We start from the raw sequence: 14,576 nt of genomic DNA on the forward strand, positions 1-14,576 counted from the left end.
GCGAGGGGCGGGCGCAGCACCGAGGGTTGCGATCCCGTTGCCGGTCCCGGTCCGGTACGGGCGCGACACTGAGGGTTGCGGTCCGTTGCCGGACATGAAAAAAAGACAAAAAGGAAAAAAAAATAAAAAAAATAAAATGTAAAAGAGTAGAAGTTGAATAGTTGGAATTCAGGAGGTGGCAGAGTGGCCTCTGTCTGGCTGCCTCCCTACTGCTAGATACCTTTGGTGTTCTCACCAAAAGACAAATGAAACCAACCTTTATATCAAACACTCCCTCCGTGCTAGGCACTTCACACATATGATCTGATGTGCATGGTATTCTCATTTTATCCTTATTATATATCCCACTTTACAGACAAAGAAACCTAATGCCCATGGTCACACAGCTAATAAATGATGGAGCTTGGGTTTGAATGTGGGCAGTCTGATTCCTGAATCTGTATTCTCAACCAACAGTCCTCTTCGTGGGGGTAGCCCAGAGGCCCAGCCAAGCTTCCCTCGGGGCTACACTCTACTAAAGGTCTTGGAGGTCTGGGCACCAGTTTCTCACTTTTGACACTTAGAAAATCCCTAGTTCAGGGCCAGCTCCCAGAATGCCAGTAACCGAAGCTTCCTTATGCTGCTCAGGGCTGGGAGCTCCTCTGCTGGGCAGCTGAGTAGTCAGAGCCCCAGAGCCAGGAAGGGCCCTCCCTGAGACATGGTGGAGGCAGCCAGCACTTTCCTGACTCTTGGAACCTAAGCTTTCCTCCAGGACTGCCATGCAGACTTCTTTAGGGGATGCTGCCTAGTGGTTTGCTTGGACAAATTGGAGCCATTTAAAGGATGAGTGGTCATATAAGCTTTCCTGACTCTTGGAACCTAAGCTTTCCTCCAGGACTGCCATGCAGACTTCTTTAGGGGAGGCTGCCTAGTGGTTTGCTTGGACAAATTGGAGCCATTTAAAGGATGAGTGGTCATATAACTCAGGTACTAGGACAAGTGGGCCTCAGTGGGGAGAGCTTGACACTAGGCTCCTCTCTCTCTGACCTTTGGAGATGCGTGGGCACGTCTGAGTCAACCTGGCTGTCCCATTTCACAGCTGAGCTGAATCCCACCAGGACCCTTGAATTTCCCTGTCCACCCTGTTCCCCTGTGCTTGATAACCATGGCAAAGGAAAACGAGTAGGCATTGTTAATTTTGTTTTACAGATGGGGAACTGATGCTACATTGACATCCTGTGGTAAACCATTCTGAGGCCCTGGTTGGTCTCTCTAGGCTCCTACTAGGCAAAGCCTTATTTGAATTTCCCATGGAGGCAGTTTATGGGAGCAAGGAAACCTGCATGCATGTGCTGGGTATGGCTTGGCTCATTGTGTGACCTCGGGCAAGTCTCTTCCTCTTCTGAAGGTGTCTCCCCGTCTGTCTGCATTAACCTCTCTGTGCTTCTATCTCCTCAGCTGAAAAATGGGAATAAAATTAGTAACTTATCTCATGGGGTTGTTTTAAGAACTAAACATCAAGCTTTTAGAGCAAGGCTTGCACACAGTGAGACCCAACAAGTGTCTCTCTCTCCTCTTCCTCCTCTCTGTTGTTGTTATTGCTGTTGTTCCTTATGGCCGTTATTATTACAAGGGGTATCTTCAAGGCCCACTACTACTTCTGATACTCTAAGAGCATGATATGAGCTCCTGGATTTTGCCTGCGAGCTGTACTCTTACCCCTGTCAAATTCACAAACATATTTGTGTAGATAGGATTCCTGTTGCCTTCTAGGCAAGGTCTAGATGATAGATGTATCCAGTTAATCAGGTGGAAGCTTGGAACCTTGTCTCTGTGTTACTGAAACTGTTCTGGCTCCGGAATTGACGAGCAGATCCAAGTCCTGGGTGGGGCCTCCCTACCTGGTGCATAGTCCTTCTGGGCTGTCCACCCAGGGTTTTCAGGGCCTGGCGGGGAAAAGGCTCAGATCTGTGAGTCTTGAGGCCTGTCTGCTTACTTGCTGGGCTCTGTCGTCCGACAGCTGTGAGGGCCATGGAGGTTTCCTCGAGGGAGCCAGAGCTGTCTATATTTCATGAGGTCAGTTCGTTCAGTAGGGCTGGGTGGCTGTTTGCTTGGTTTCTTGCGCCTCCCCTGGGAACGAGGGTTCTTAGAGTATCTGATTGCTGCAGGATGCTGGCCACCCCAGCTAGCAATACTGAGATATCTCCAATGACTATCACCACCTTTGCACGGGTCAAACAGAGGCCCAGAGTGGGGGTGGGGATGGGAATTTGTTATCATTACCTATCAAAGCTCTAGTGCTTCTCCAGGAAGCTTCCTCCTGCCTCTTTCTGGAGTCCATCCACTCTACTGGTCATCATGTAAACTGAAATTCCACTCTGATTATTTCACTACCATGCTCAAACACTTTCGATGACTCCCTATTATCCACAGATAGAGGGTAAAGAATCAGTTCCTTTCATAGTCAGGGCTGGATCCCTGAATACTTGTTACTTTTTCTGGTCTTCTTGCCTAGGCTCACACTGCTCTCTTTTTCCTGAATGCCTTTGTCCTCTCTTTACTGCCCTACTTCCCCAGCCGAAAGGGACCACTTTTTTTTTTTTTGCATTCCTACACCATTGGTGTAATTTTCTCTAAACTTCACTACCAGCCCAGTGTGCTCCAGCCTTCTACAAACACTCGCAGCTCCCTAATCTTACCATGCTCACAATTCTATGCCTTCCACATGCTCTTCTTTCTGCCCTGCACAGTCTTCCTTTTAGCCCCTTCTCCTTCCTCTGCTATTTCCACAGTCTTCTTTCAAGTTTCACTGTTGGGATCATGCCCTGAGAAACTTTCCATGACTCCTTCTCCCCACCTTTTGTTCTGACCATTTACTGCCTAGAAGCCCTCTAGAACCCCTGTAGCTTTCCTTGGTTACCTGTCATTATTGTTTTCAATAATAACGAAATAATGTCTGTTGGTCTGTCTGTCTGTACATCTGAGACAACCTGATGAACACAGAGCTGGGGAGAGGAGGGAGGCAGCCCAGCTGGGTATGAACAGACGGTGAGGACTCCAAGGACTCAGGAGGGACAGGTGGCTTTGTCTCAGTGGATGTGAGGATGCGGGTCCCTTTGGATGCACAGTGTGTATGGTGTGCAAAGGCTCTCCCACCGAGTTCTCATAGTGACATGGTGAAATAGTTACCTGGTTACCTTCATCTCCAGTGTGTCAGTGAGGAAGCTGAGGTCCCTTCAACAAGAACTCACCCAGTCAGTCAACAAGTGTTTATTGATCACTGTGCACTGGATGCTGTGTCAGGTGTGGCGGATACAGCAGTGAGCAGGACGGACTTTTAGTCTCTGCTTGTGACCCTTGGCGGAGAAAGAGATTAAGCTACTAATGTCACAGTTAATTTTTAAATTGCAATTATGGTAAATTCTATGGAGAAGAAATAGTGACGGGTCTGAGGGTCCAAAAATGAGGGACTTGACTGAATCCTCTGGTGGAGAATCCAGAATCTGGCCTTCTGGACTTTAAATCCTGTGCATTTTGCACAGACTTGGGGAGGCAAATTGGGAAAAAAACATAAATTGTAGGGCCACTTCAAAGTGTAGTTTTTGCTTGCCAGGTACAGGGGAATTTGATGCTCCTGCAACCACTGCAGACCCCAGAAAGAAACATCCTTCTAGTCTTAAGCTCCCAGCTCTGTTGTGTCTAATGGGTGCTTCTGTTCTGTGTGCCTGATTGGTGACACCTAGGTCATGTGGTTTGTTCTTGCTGCAAAGGATGCTGGGAACAAGTGCCTGGCTTTTCAGTTTTTGTATTGGGAGGCAAGTTTTTCCTTCACTAAGACTCATAAGGGTAGAGACATTTCTCAAATGTGAGTGGGTTCATTTGTTGGGGAACCAAATAGAAAGATAAATCTTTTCACATGGATTATCTTAATGCCCATAACAATCTTCTGAGGTTGAGTCTACCTTTTCCTCCATTTTACAAAGCTCTTATTTCTTCCCTGATGGAGCAGTGCTCTCTAAGGGTCCTTTCAGCTTTAAATGTAGAGCGATTTATAATGATGGATGACAAGACAGCTCAGTTGTTTCCAGCTTTTGCACTCCCCAAAGTTTTTGAGAAAAAATTAGAGCCAGATCTGCCTGGTCCTGTCCCACTTCTCCCCTACTCTCCAGCTGCTTCCTCCCTGTACCTAGCGCTGCTGCTAGTAGTTATGCACTGCTTTCCACAATATTTACTGTCCCTCCCACGCTGACAGTCCAAATAGGCTCTGCAGATTAAACAATCCCAGCTGTAATTTGAGCTGTACCCGGATTGGCCCATTAGACAATGGCAGAAACCGCCCTTGCTCCTGGTTCTAATTGAATAATTTACTGTAAATAGCCCCCATTTCCTTTAAGATGCCCGTCTCCTTAGCCAAATGGAGTTGAGCAAGGGCTTCCTCTAATGGGATGTAGGAGCAGAAATGAGCTGTCCAAATGGAGCCGTTGTCACAACAGGCATTGAACTAAATCAGAGACACTTAAGGCTTCAAGCCCTTCTTGTAAACTAGGCACTCCTGGTGGTGGAGACACAGCCCAGAGCCCTGAAGAAACAAGGCTGCAGGATCCATGGTGTGATTTTCAGTGAATTAGGAAGGGCCCTCAGGATAGTGATGGAGGGGTTTTCTCTTTCCTGCTTACCCCTACATGTGTCCTTTTCACCCCTCTTACTGGGCAAAGCAGCAACTCTTCTTGGAGATATGTTTCTCAACACCTACTTCCAAGAGGAAGGACACTCCCTCTTTGAGACTATCATGTGCCAAGCACAATATCAGGGACTTTGGTAAGTAATCTCATTTAATCCGAGTGAGGCTCCTGGGAGGTAAGTATAATCAAGGAAACCACGTTCATGGATGGTTGATGATTTTCCCAAGGTCGTGTACTAACCCAGTACAGAGTTAGGATTTGAAACTGTCAGACTCCAAAGTTCAAGTTCATTATGCAGCACCAGTGAGGACACATGGTGTGGGGCAAGGGGTTACCTTGAATACATTCTTAGTTTCCTGACATGGTGTGTAGCTTTGGAGGGGTTTTACTTGTACTCTCTGAGTATCTGCTCCTAGGCTGAGTCAGACTTAGGGCAGTAGGAGGAGGTGGCTGCAAGGGCATCAGACTGAACAGAGAGCTGCCCTGAGGGCTGCACACTTGAAAATCTAGTGACAGTTTGAGGCTTTAGCTGGGACTGTGGTTTCCCCTCTCCCCTGATCCCTGTACGACTGTCACAAAAAGAGCCAATAAGCGAGGAACAAAAGAGTGATGTCCCTATTGTCTGTGCCCTCTTCCTCCCACCACTTGACTGTAGTGTTTGTTGTGCTGCTTTTTTCTGCAGGACGTTTTTCTGTCTTCTGGCTGTGTCACTGAGGTCTGGCACTAGATGAAGTGGTAGGATATACAGTCTGGGAGGTGTGAGCAGAGGGAGGCACGGGTGAGAAGGGAAAAATGCTGGGCTGTCTGCGAAGGGTCCCTCACGACTGGGTGTCACCACCAGGGAATGGCTCAGGCTGCCTGTTAGCAAATGCCAGACACGTGTCAGATGTTTGCTGTTGCCATCATCTTCACCTGCTCTAGCACCTTCCCTCCAATCAAAAAACATGGGTTCTAGCACTCTGTTATCTACTACCTACTTCTCACTGAATTTCAGAGGTCTCATTTGTAATAAGGGGATGATAGTATTAAATGAGCTAATACTATATTAAATACTTAGAACAGTGCCTGGCACATAGTACACACTCAATAAATATTAGCTATTAGTATTACCGTTATAGGCATCAGCTGGGCTAAACTCCTGGTATTTCCTATCTGGCCTTCTAGATATTCTCCTAACTCGTTTTTTTGTCCCCAGTGAATATGAGCTGCAATTCCTCTGAGAGTTAATCTGATTCACAGTCTAGGCTCTTGACCATGTTGGTCATTGTGTAGGGTCCTGTGCCCAGTCCCACACTGAGCAAGATGTGGTTTCTGACATCAAGGAGTCTTGTACCATCGGGGGAAAGGGCAGGCATAAATAATATAGTCTGTAAATAGGGCAGTGATGCATATGCAACCCAGATGTCCCCAAGAGGCCTCCCTAGGCTCCGGGAACACATGAGATCACATGAACCAAGCTTTGGTTAGCTGGCAGACGCCACCTGCATAACTGCTGGGAAGCTAAGGATGAACAAGGGCATCCCGCGGGGGACCTTAACTTTAGTGAGGCTTATTGCATTTACATTAGGCTTATTGCACTCTCCTCAGCTAAGAGCCCAGTGGCCCTTCATGAACAGAAGTAGATTGTTCTGGCCTGGCTTGTTCCTGCTGTGTCCTGGCTGGCTTCTTGTGCACACCGCTCACTGATCAGTGATTAGGAGTCAGCACTAGAATTTCGTGCTCACCAAGCTACGTCTCTGGAATCTGCCTCTTAGAAACTCAGAACGTTTTCTTGCTTTCAGACTTCTGCTCATGACAGCTCTTCCTTTCTCTGGGTCCCTCAGATAGGACTTGGGTCAGATCCGGAGTTTCCTCCAATGGTATGCGGTATGCTTCACCTCCTCCGGTAGAATCCTACTGGTTCACACTTTAAAGGGCCTTGGAACTTCTTTACTGTCTCTCTGAATCCTCGCCTACCTTTGGCTTCAATTTCCTCTTCAACATGTTTACTTTGCCTGTCTATTCTCCATGATGAAGATGTAAGAAAAATAACATCTGCTTGTTTACTGCCATCTGATGACATCACAACTTTTACCCTGAGAAGTTGGTATTTTCTTTTTTGCACTTTAATCAGACATATCAAAAAGGGAACACAAACCTCATTTTGTTGTGTCTAGCTTTTTGTTTTGTGCTATCCTTTTCAGGCTGCTTGTTCACTAGGTTCCAAAAATGTACTTTCTCAAAAGTGATAATAATGATAGAAATAACGATGGTGATAACATGGTAACAAATGCCCAATGAGCACTATTGCTGCCCTAAGAACTTTATATGCTGTATCTCATTTTCTGTATCTCCCTTAGCATAGCTGACCATGGGACGGGGCACATAGCAGACATAGGGCATAATAATAGTAACGGCTACCATTTATTTAGCTTTCACCCTGGCCTGATATTTCTACATTCCTTATCTCATGTCATCATTATAGATATTATCATCTTCAGTTACAGTTGAAGAAAGGGAGTGCAACATAAATATATTAAAATTTATTTCATTCATTCTTTCATCAGATACATAGAAGGCAGGTTAAGTGCTCAGCCCTTGGCTCAGTGACGGGAACACATGCAGTCCCTGTGCTCCTGGAGAAAGGCCCTCCAGGAGCAGAGAAGGGACAAGACAAGGCAGGAAGAGACAAGCAGGTGGGCAGCTTGTTTTATGAGGAAGGAGGACACTATAGTTTTGGTCCAACCTGTGAGGCACAGGTCAGCCAAGTGTGCTCAGTGCTGGGATTGGAGGCTCTTGGAACCTGGTTCACTTTTATTCTTTTGGATGCTCTCGGCTGTACAGAACAAAAACCCTCACTCAGACTGACTTAAAGGAAAAGAACTTGTATTATTTTACGTAATAAGAAGACTGGAGATGGTCCAGACTCCAGGATTAGTTGATTCAGTGGCTCAGTGATGAAGGGCCCAGATATTTTTTTCTCTGTGTGCCAACTCTGTTCTCCAGTTAGCTCCTTTCGTGTTTGCAAGATGGTCTCTAGTAGCAGTGAAGTGGATACGCTTCCTTGTTCAAGTTCAATAGGGGAGGTACTGTCTCACTTGTGGGTCTCTCTTAGGAGAAAGCAGACTTTTCCTAGGAGCAATCCTGTCATGACTCATTGGCCTGAATTGAGTCACAAGCCTATTCCTGAACCAATCACTGGCACTTCGGGTGAAATGACATCATCTGAAACGGAATTGATTTGGGAAAGCAACCACCATGCCCATTACAGGGTCACATTTCCCAAGATAGACTAAAGTATAATCACAGTGGATTACCCAGTGCTATGGTGGTGTATAGCTAGAGAATCAGCACATAGAGTTGCTAGATTTAACAAATAATATAAAATGCCTAGTTAAATGTGAATCTCATATAAACTATGGATACTTTTTTAGTACAAGTATGCTGTATGCAGTATTTACTGTGTGTCCCAATATTTGGTATATGCCAAAATAGATCAGATACATGTTTTGCAATGGGACATATGACAAGATTGTAGGGGATTACAATGGGCGAGGGACTTAGAACTAAGATCAAGTCTGAGTCCTGCCTTACTTGTGTGAGTTCAATGGAATGTAGACTGGTTCAAAAGGAGAAGAGGACTAGGTGGCCTTTCCTCCACATCTGCTTTGGCTCCTTGTGGCCTGGGTCTTGGAGAAAAGGGATCGCACATCCTCTTTTGGGACCCTCATTGACCCATCCTGCCCTTTCTTTCCAGGGTCCCGACCACTGCAGGCAGGCCTTGCTGCAGATTGGGATCAACATGATGGCACTGCCTGGAGGCCACCATCTGGACTCCACTCCACTGCTGGGACAGCGGTAAGTCCTATAGCTGTCTCTGAGCCAGGCCTGCTTCTTCTGGACTCTGGCTGAGCCCAGACCCAGGATCCTGAGGCTGTAGGCAGCCCCATCTCTCCATGCACTGTCCTGGGGAGAAAGCCCACGATGAGATATTGGGGATGCAATGTTCACTCGGAGATATGGATGGAACTGGGCCCTGGGATGTGGAAGAATCACCCAAGGAGCTGCAGTCTAAAGTAGAGGCAGACAATGAAGCAAAGAATTGAGTGGGGTGTGCTGCTAAGACAGAGGACCCCAGAGGAGGCTTTTGATCCCACCTGGGGCAAGGGGCCAGAGCCACTGAGTGTCATTGGGGTTAGCGTGGGCCCTCTCTGAGCCTCTCAGAAAGTGTCAGTCTACACCTAGATGTCTTCTTTTGCCCCCAAAGCACCAAGGAGGGAATCGAGCATAGAGCTGATGCTTGGGAAGTACTTGTTGCCCTGAGTTGGTCAATGCGCAGGGAGGAGGGAGTCATTCACTGAGCCGCAGGTGAAGGTGAGAAGATGAGGAGTAAATAGCTGGGGAGTATTGAGTCTCAGTTCTTGAGGCGGGGCCCACCTCAGCCGGAGTGGCTGATGGCCGTTCATGAGATGAGTGAGTGTGGTCAGCTTTGAACACATGACCGCCTGGCTTCAAACCTGGAGCCTGCTGCTTACCAGCTGCATGGCTTTGCACAGGTTCCTGAACCCTATCTGTTCCTTGGTTCCTTCATGTTTAAAACAGGGGTAATAATTGTACCTACTTCCCAGGGATGATGTGAAGTTACATGGATTTATTTATTTGGTGGCTGGCCAATTCGGGGATCTGAATCACAGGTTCCTGAACCCTATCTGTTCCTTGGTTCCTTCATGTTTAAAACAGGGGTAATAATTATACCTACTTCCCAGGGATGATGTGAAGTTACATGGATTTATTTATTTGGTGGCTGGCCAATTCGGGGATCTGAACCTTTGACCTTGGTGTTATAATACACACTCTAACCAATTGAGCGAATTGGCCAGCTCAATGGATTTATATACGCAAAATGTCTGTCACACATTGAGGCTACATAAGGGAATTATTGTTGATCAAGTGAATGCTGCATGTCAGGGGCTGTTCACATAGGTGGCTTTAGGGAAGGAATTCTTCTAGAAACCTCTCTCTTGACCCCTCATTCTCACTGAGAAAATATGAAATCACAGACAGATACTCCCAACAGCCTAATATTTTATACCAGGAAAAAGTGGAGCTATTCTGGATGAAGTGGAGTATAAATAAGTCTTCCCTGCCCCTGTCCTGTCCAGGCAGTAGGTCAGGACTGTGTAGCCAGATGGCAACAGCGGCTCTGGAAACAGGGCTTTGGGGTCCCTCCATGTACCCCTCGTAGGTCCTGGGATGGTCGGCTACTTATTAGCTGTAGCTTTGGACTTCAGTTTTTTTCATCTATGAAAAGGGAATAATTTATACTTATATCATTGGGTTGCTTGGAGAATTTGAATAGTATGCATAAAGCACTTGCCCGACACACAGAAACTGCTCAATCAATACTAATTACTCCTTCACATGAGGAGTAGTTTCCCTCATTAGAGAATATGGGGAAAAGATCAGATCCTGGCACCTTTTAGGTCCCCGAAAGCTACTTACTGATCTCTGCCCCACGACCACCATCCCCAACCCCCTTCCAATCTCCTCAGAAGTTTTAAGAGTAAAAGGAAGTTAAACTACATGAAAATGACTTGGGAATCAAAGTATTATTCTTTTGGAGGCAGAGTAGGATTTCTAACTGATCTTGTACAGCAAATACTTTGGAAGAAAAACCACAGACTAACATAACTCCAAATATTCTGGCTGGCCATAAAAGCTGCAACCTGTGAAAATGTTTGTTTACAGTGTCTTCATCCTTACAGTTCTGACAGGGTAGAGTGGGCTGCACAGAGAGGGTGACAGAGAGGGTGGTATTTCCTTTAGTACATTCACAGCCTAGCATTGCCAGGCCTACCCGGAACACTGGGAGAATATAATCCCTGGGCCTACTGACCTGTTAATCACAGATGTTCTGGGGATACATGCATGGGCCACATTTGTAGAGAAGGTTCGTGTGTATTACAGGGTGTCAGAGAGGTTAATTTGTCTAATCTCATGCTGTGTTATAGGCAGACAATAGGGACCACCTCTTCTTTCCTCCTGTTCCAAGACGCAGAGGCCTCTCTCGTGGGGAATAATACCATGGTTATTGTCCCCAGATAAATAATTAATGCTGGATAATTGATTTCTCTCTGTGTGTTCCATTGAAATTGAATGTCACTTTGCAGTGCCACTGTTTACTTCAATGTACAAAACTAAATAAATAAACAAGTAATGTCAAGTTGTGTGGGATCATCTGGCAGCCTGGGTGAATCATAAGGGTTAGGCCTTTGGTATTTGAGACCCTTACAAGAAAATAGCAGCAAAAAAGGGCTGTTCTAGGTGCAGCCTACTGGAAAAGAGTAGAAGGCAGGGAGCTACAGCCCCTAGGCCAGAGGTTCATCCTATGATGAACTGGCATGGGTGATGGGTGGTGGCCTGACAAGGTGCAGTGGTTCTCAGCTCTGATTGCATCTGAATCTCTTGGGATGCTTTCAGATTTAAAAACAGTAGAATGAACACGCAAAAGAACAAAAGTCTTTAATGTGAGCCTAAGAGGTTGAAAGTACATAGGCCTTGGAATCAGACTTCGGTTCAACTCCCAGCTCCACCTCTTACCAGCTTGGTGACCTTGGGTGGCTGCTTTACCTGTCTGAGCACCTATTTCATCTTTTATGACACAGCTGCTTTAGAAGCATATGTAAATGCTTGGATCCAGGAAGGGAGTCTCTCTAGGGCCTCAGCGTGCTTTGCAGTGCACAACCTTCACTTCCCCAGGCCATACCAATAACAGTAACTCTCCCAACCCCCACCAGTGAAAACACTGCAAGGTCAGGTCCAAGCACCTGGAGGGTCAAGGATATATTGTTGGGAGTGAAGGGGGCCAGAGATGGACAGCAGAAACTGTGGTTGCTGTGTCCCTAGCTGGTCTTCATTTGCCCCTTGTTCTCTGAGCTCCCATCTTTGCATCTGGGATGCTGATTCTCCTGTAGGCCCTGGTCATGGTGGTGATGCTGCTGGGACCTAGCCATGGAGGTCAGCCAAGGTGGTCAGTGTGTTGGCACATCTGCACACTTCCAGGGTTGCGCCTTCCACCGTCACAATACGGCCCTCATCTTCTGAAGGATCCTGATGATCCTTTGATTTAACTGACTCTATGGGAAGGCTTCTGGGGGGTAAGTCAGAGACCAGGGTCCGCACAAGGTCGTGTCCAGACATCCTCTCCTTTCCCCATTTCTTTTTACTACTTCTCTTGTCCATAGATCAAGTTAGGGCATCTTGAAGTTTTCTGTCTGGGTTCCTGCCAGTAAAGGGCTGGGGTGGGGAAATTGATTAAAGAACTGGCCTTTACCAACCCCCATAGCAAAGTTGGATTACACTTTGAAGCACTTGCTAAGGGCTGGGTACTTTTACACACAGCTACCCATTTAGTCTTCACTACGGCCATGTGTATAATTATTATTATCTCTATTTTGCGAATGAGGGGTTAGGTTCTCTAGGAAGCAGCCTTTGAGGTGGAGTTTAAAGTTCAGGATGGTTATTAGGGAGCACCTTTGGGATCTGAGCCTGCAGGAGGGAGAGGAAGGAAGCAGGACTGGGCAGAGGGTATTGCTGAGCTGTATGCTAGCTTGATGACCTCAGCTCACAGGGAGTTCCAGACTCAGAGTTCATTGGCCAAATGACCAGGGCCTTTATGTCTCACCATGATCTGTGATTAGAATGTGTTAATTTTTTTAATCAGGAAGTCATTGGGCTGGGTTGCACCAATGCTTTAAGTTTCTACCGAAGTTTTACCAAAGCCCAATGTAAGCAGTAAAACAAAACTAGAGACTTTACCAATCAGAAACTGCCAGCTAGGCTCTAACTAGGATCTTTCTGCTCTAGCCAGTCAAATATATTTTCTTTGTCTTCCTTCTGTGTCAGCCTATAAAAATTTGCTGCTGGGGACCTCTCCGGATCTCTTCTGGTTCTGAGTGCTACCCGATTCATGAATCATTCTTTGCTTAAATAAATTGTGATTTATTTTGTCTAAAGTTTTTTTTTTTTTTTAACTAGTGGGCAGCTCTAGGAAGCTTAGGTGAGGTGGTTCTGAGACAGTATCTGGAGGGCCTGACAGCTGAGGCTGTCAGCTAATGATACTCCCAGCAATTGGCACAACCAGTCCTTCCATAAAGGGTGATCTGGGCAGCACATCACAATGTCCACCCCATGAGGAAACTGAGGCTTGGGGAATTGAAGTTACTTGCCCAAGTACAGAGCTGATAAGTGGCAGAGCTAGGGTACATGTTCCTAGATGAGCTAGGGTACATGTTCCTAGATGACATTTAACCTGAGTGCTTCCCAGTACTTTATCCAGTCTCGGTCTTTTCCATGTTCTTGTGGCATTACACAAGCAAATCATTTACTCATTTATTCAGGTAGTTGTTTATTCATTAGCCTTCAACAAAATTATTCTACAAATATTTATTGAGTGCAGATCATGCACCTTGCTTGGTGCTGTGTGCTTGAAGATATGTTGGTGACTCAGTTGGACATGGTCTCTTCCCTCAAGAAACTCACACTTTATTGACTAATTTCTCTCTTAGCCCAATCAGACTTGGATTTTTAGCAAGCCTACAACTTCGGGCTTTCATCTGCAACTTCTCGCTGTGAGTGAATCCCTTCTTCACGTGGTTTCTGTTCAGCCGGGAGTCTAGGGTGAGCCAGGCTGGGTGCAGCTGCAGTAGCCCAATCAGACTTGGATTTTTAGCAAGCCTACAACTTCGGGCTTTCATCTGCAACTTCTTGCTGTGAGTGAATCCCTTCTTCACGTGGTTTCTGTTCATCCGGGAGTCTAGGGTGAGCCAGGCTGGGTGCAGCTGCAGCGGGTAGCAGGCAACCTCCTGGGTTGCCCCTGGCCTGCTGGGGAGGAGATGTCCAGCTTTCCTGAGCCAGTAGTGGCCTTCACAGGCGAGCCTATCTGCAAGTAGATAATGGCTTGCATGTGTGCACCCCTGGTCTGTGGTTGGCTTTCTGCTGTTGGGTTGTTTTCTATGTCTGTGGTAAAATGTACAGACTATAATTGTCAATGGGATAATTGGATGTTTTTCTGTTGTTTAACTCAAAAAGAAGGCCAGTCACAGCTAGAATTGAATTCCTTCCCTTCTCCCATTTCCCAAGAGAAATCCACAGAAACACAGGGTGTGACCTTGAGAAGGCAGAGGGACAATGATTCACCAGTTATTTTTAAGAAGAGAGGTTGGATTTAAATTCCCATACAGTGCAGAGAATGGGATCATAGAGGCATTGAATGTTGTTGCTGGAGCTCACCTACTCCATCCCTTTATTATAAGATGAGAAAACCGAGGCCCAGAGAAGGGAATGGTACTTTCACAGTACTCTTTGGCCCCTTCCCCACATTGTGGAGTCCTGCCTTCTCTGGGCTGTATTTCTTAAGCTCATTCTCCCACCCAGCCTCTCGTAAATTCTAGAAGCTCTGTGTCCTCATCCCAGTGAATTCTTATGTAGCAATTATTTATAATCGAGAAATCAATTCATTCATTCATTCTTTCATTTGCATGAGATTTCCTTTGGACTGAGAACTTACTTTGAGCCAGGCCTTGGGTCGATAGTGATTTATATATATGTCACTTTCTCTACTCAATGGCAAATGTCTGGAGGGCCAAATTCAAATCTGATTCATAATTGTGCTCTGTGATTAGAATGCACACAGTAGGAGCTCAATAAATGGTGTTGAATGAATAAATGTTTAATAAATGTTTGATGAATGAACAACCCCTTGGTTAAGGTCTCAGGTGAGGGTGAGAAATTAAATAACTTGAATTTTGTTCCTTTCTCCAAGATACTCCTCTGCCTCCAGCAAGTTATTCTTATTCTTTTTGGTAGAAAACTGATGTTTGGAGGGAAAGAGTGAGCTGGAAATTTATCTTGATTGATTTAAATACTCTGATGGGA

The 14,576-nt window shown here is 46.1% G+C and overlaps 1 protein-coding gene across 1 annotated transcript in view; it reads left to right on the top strand.

The window, feature by feature from the left end:
• INSC (inscuteable homolog (Drosophila)) overlaps window positions 1-14,576 on the top strand; it is a 145,550-nt gene that overhangs the window by 23,310 nt on the left and 107,664 nt on the right. The window contains exon 2 of the mRNA XM_008574984.1: window positions 8,398-8,498. Within this exon, the coding sequence (XP_008573206.1) occupies window positions 8,398-8,498 (101 nt within the window). The remainder of the gene's footprint in view (window positions 1-8,397; window positions 8,499-14,576) is intronic.

This window comes from Galeopterus variegatus, unplaced genomic scaffold (assembly GCF_000696425.1).
Source record: "Galeopterus variegatus unplaced genomic scaffold, G_variegatus-3.0.2 Scaffold1124, whole genome shotgun sequence".
Taxonomy (NCBI): domain Eukaryota; kingdom Metazoa; phylum Chordata; class Mammalia; order Dermoptera; family Cynocephalidae; genus Galeopterus; species Galeopterus variegatus.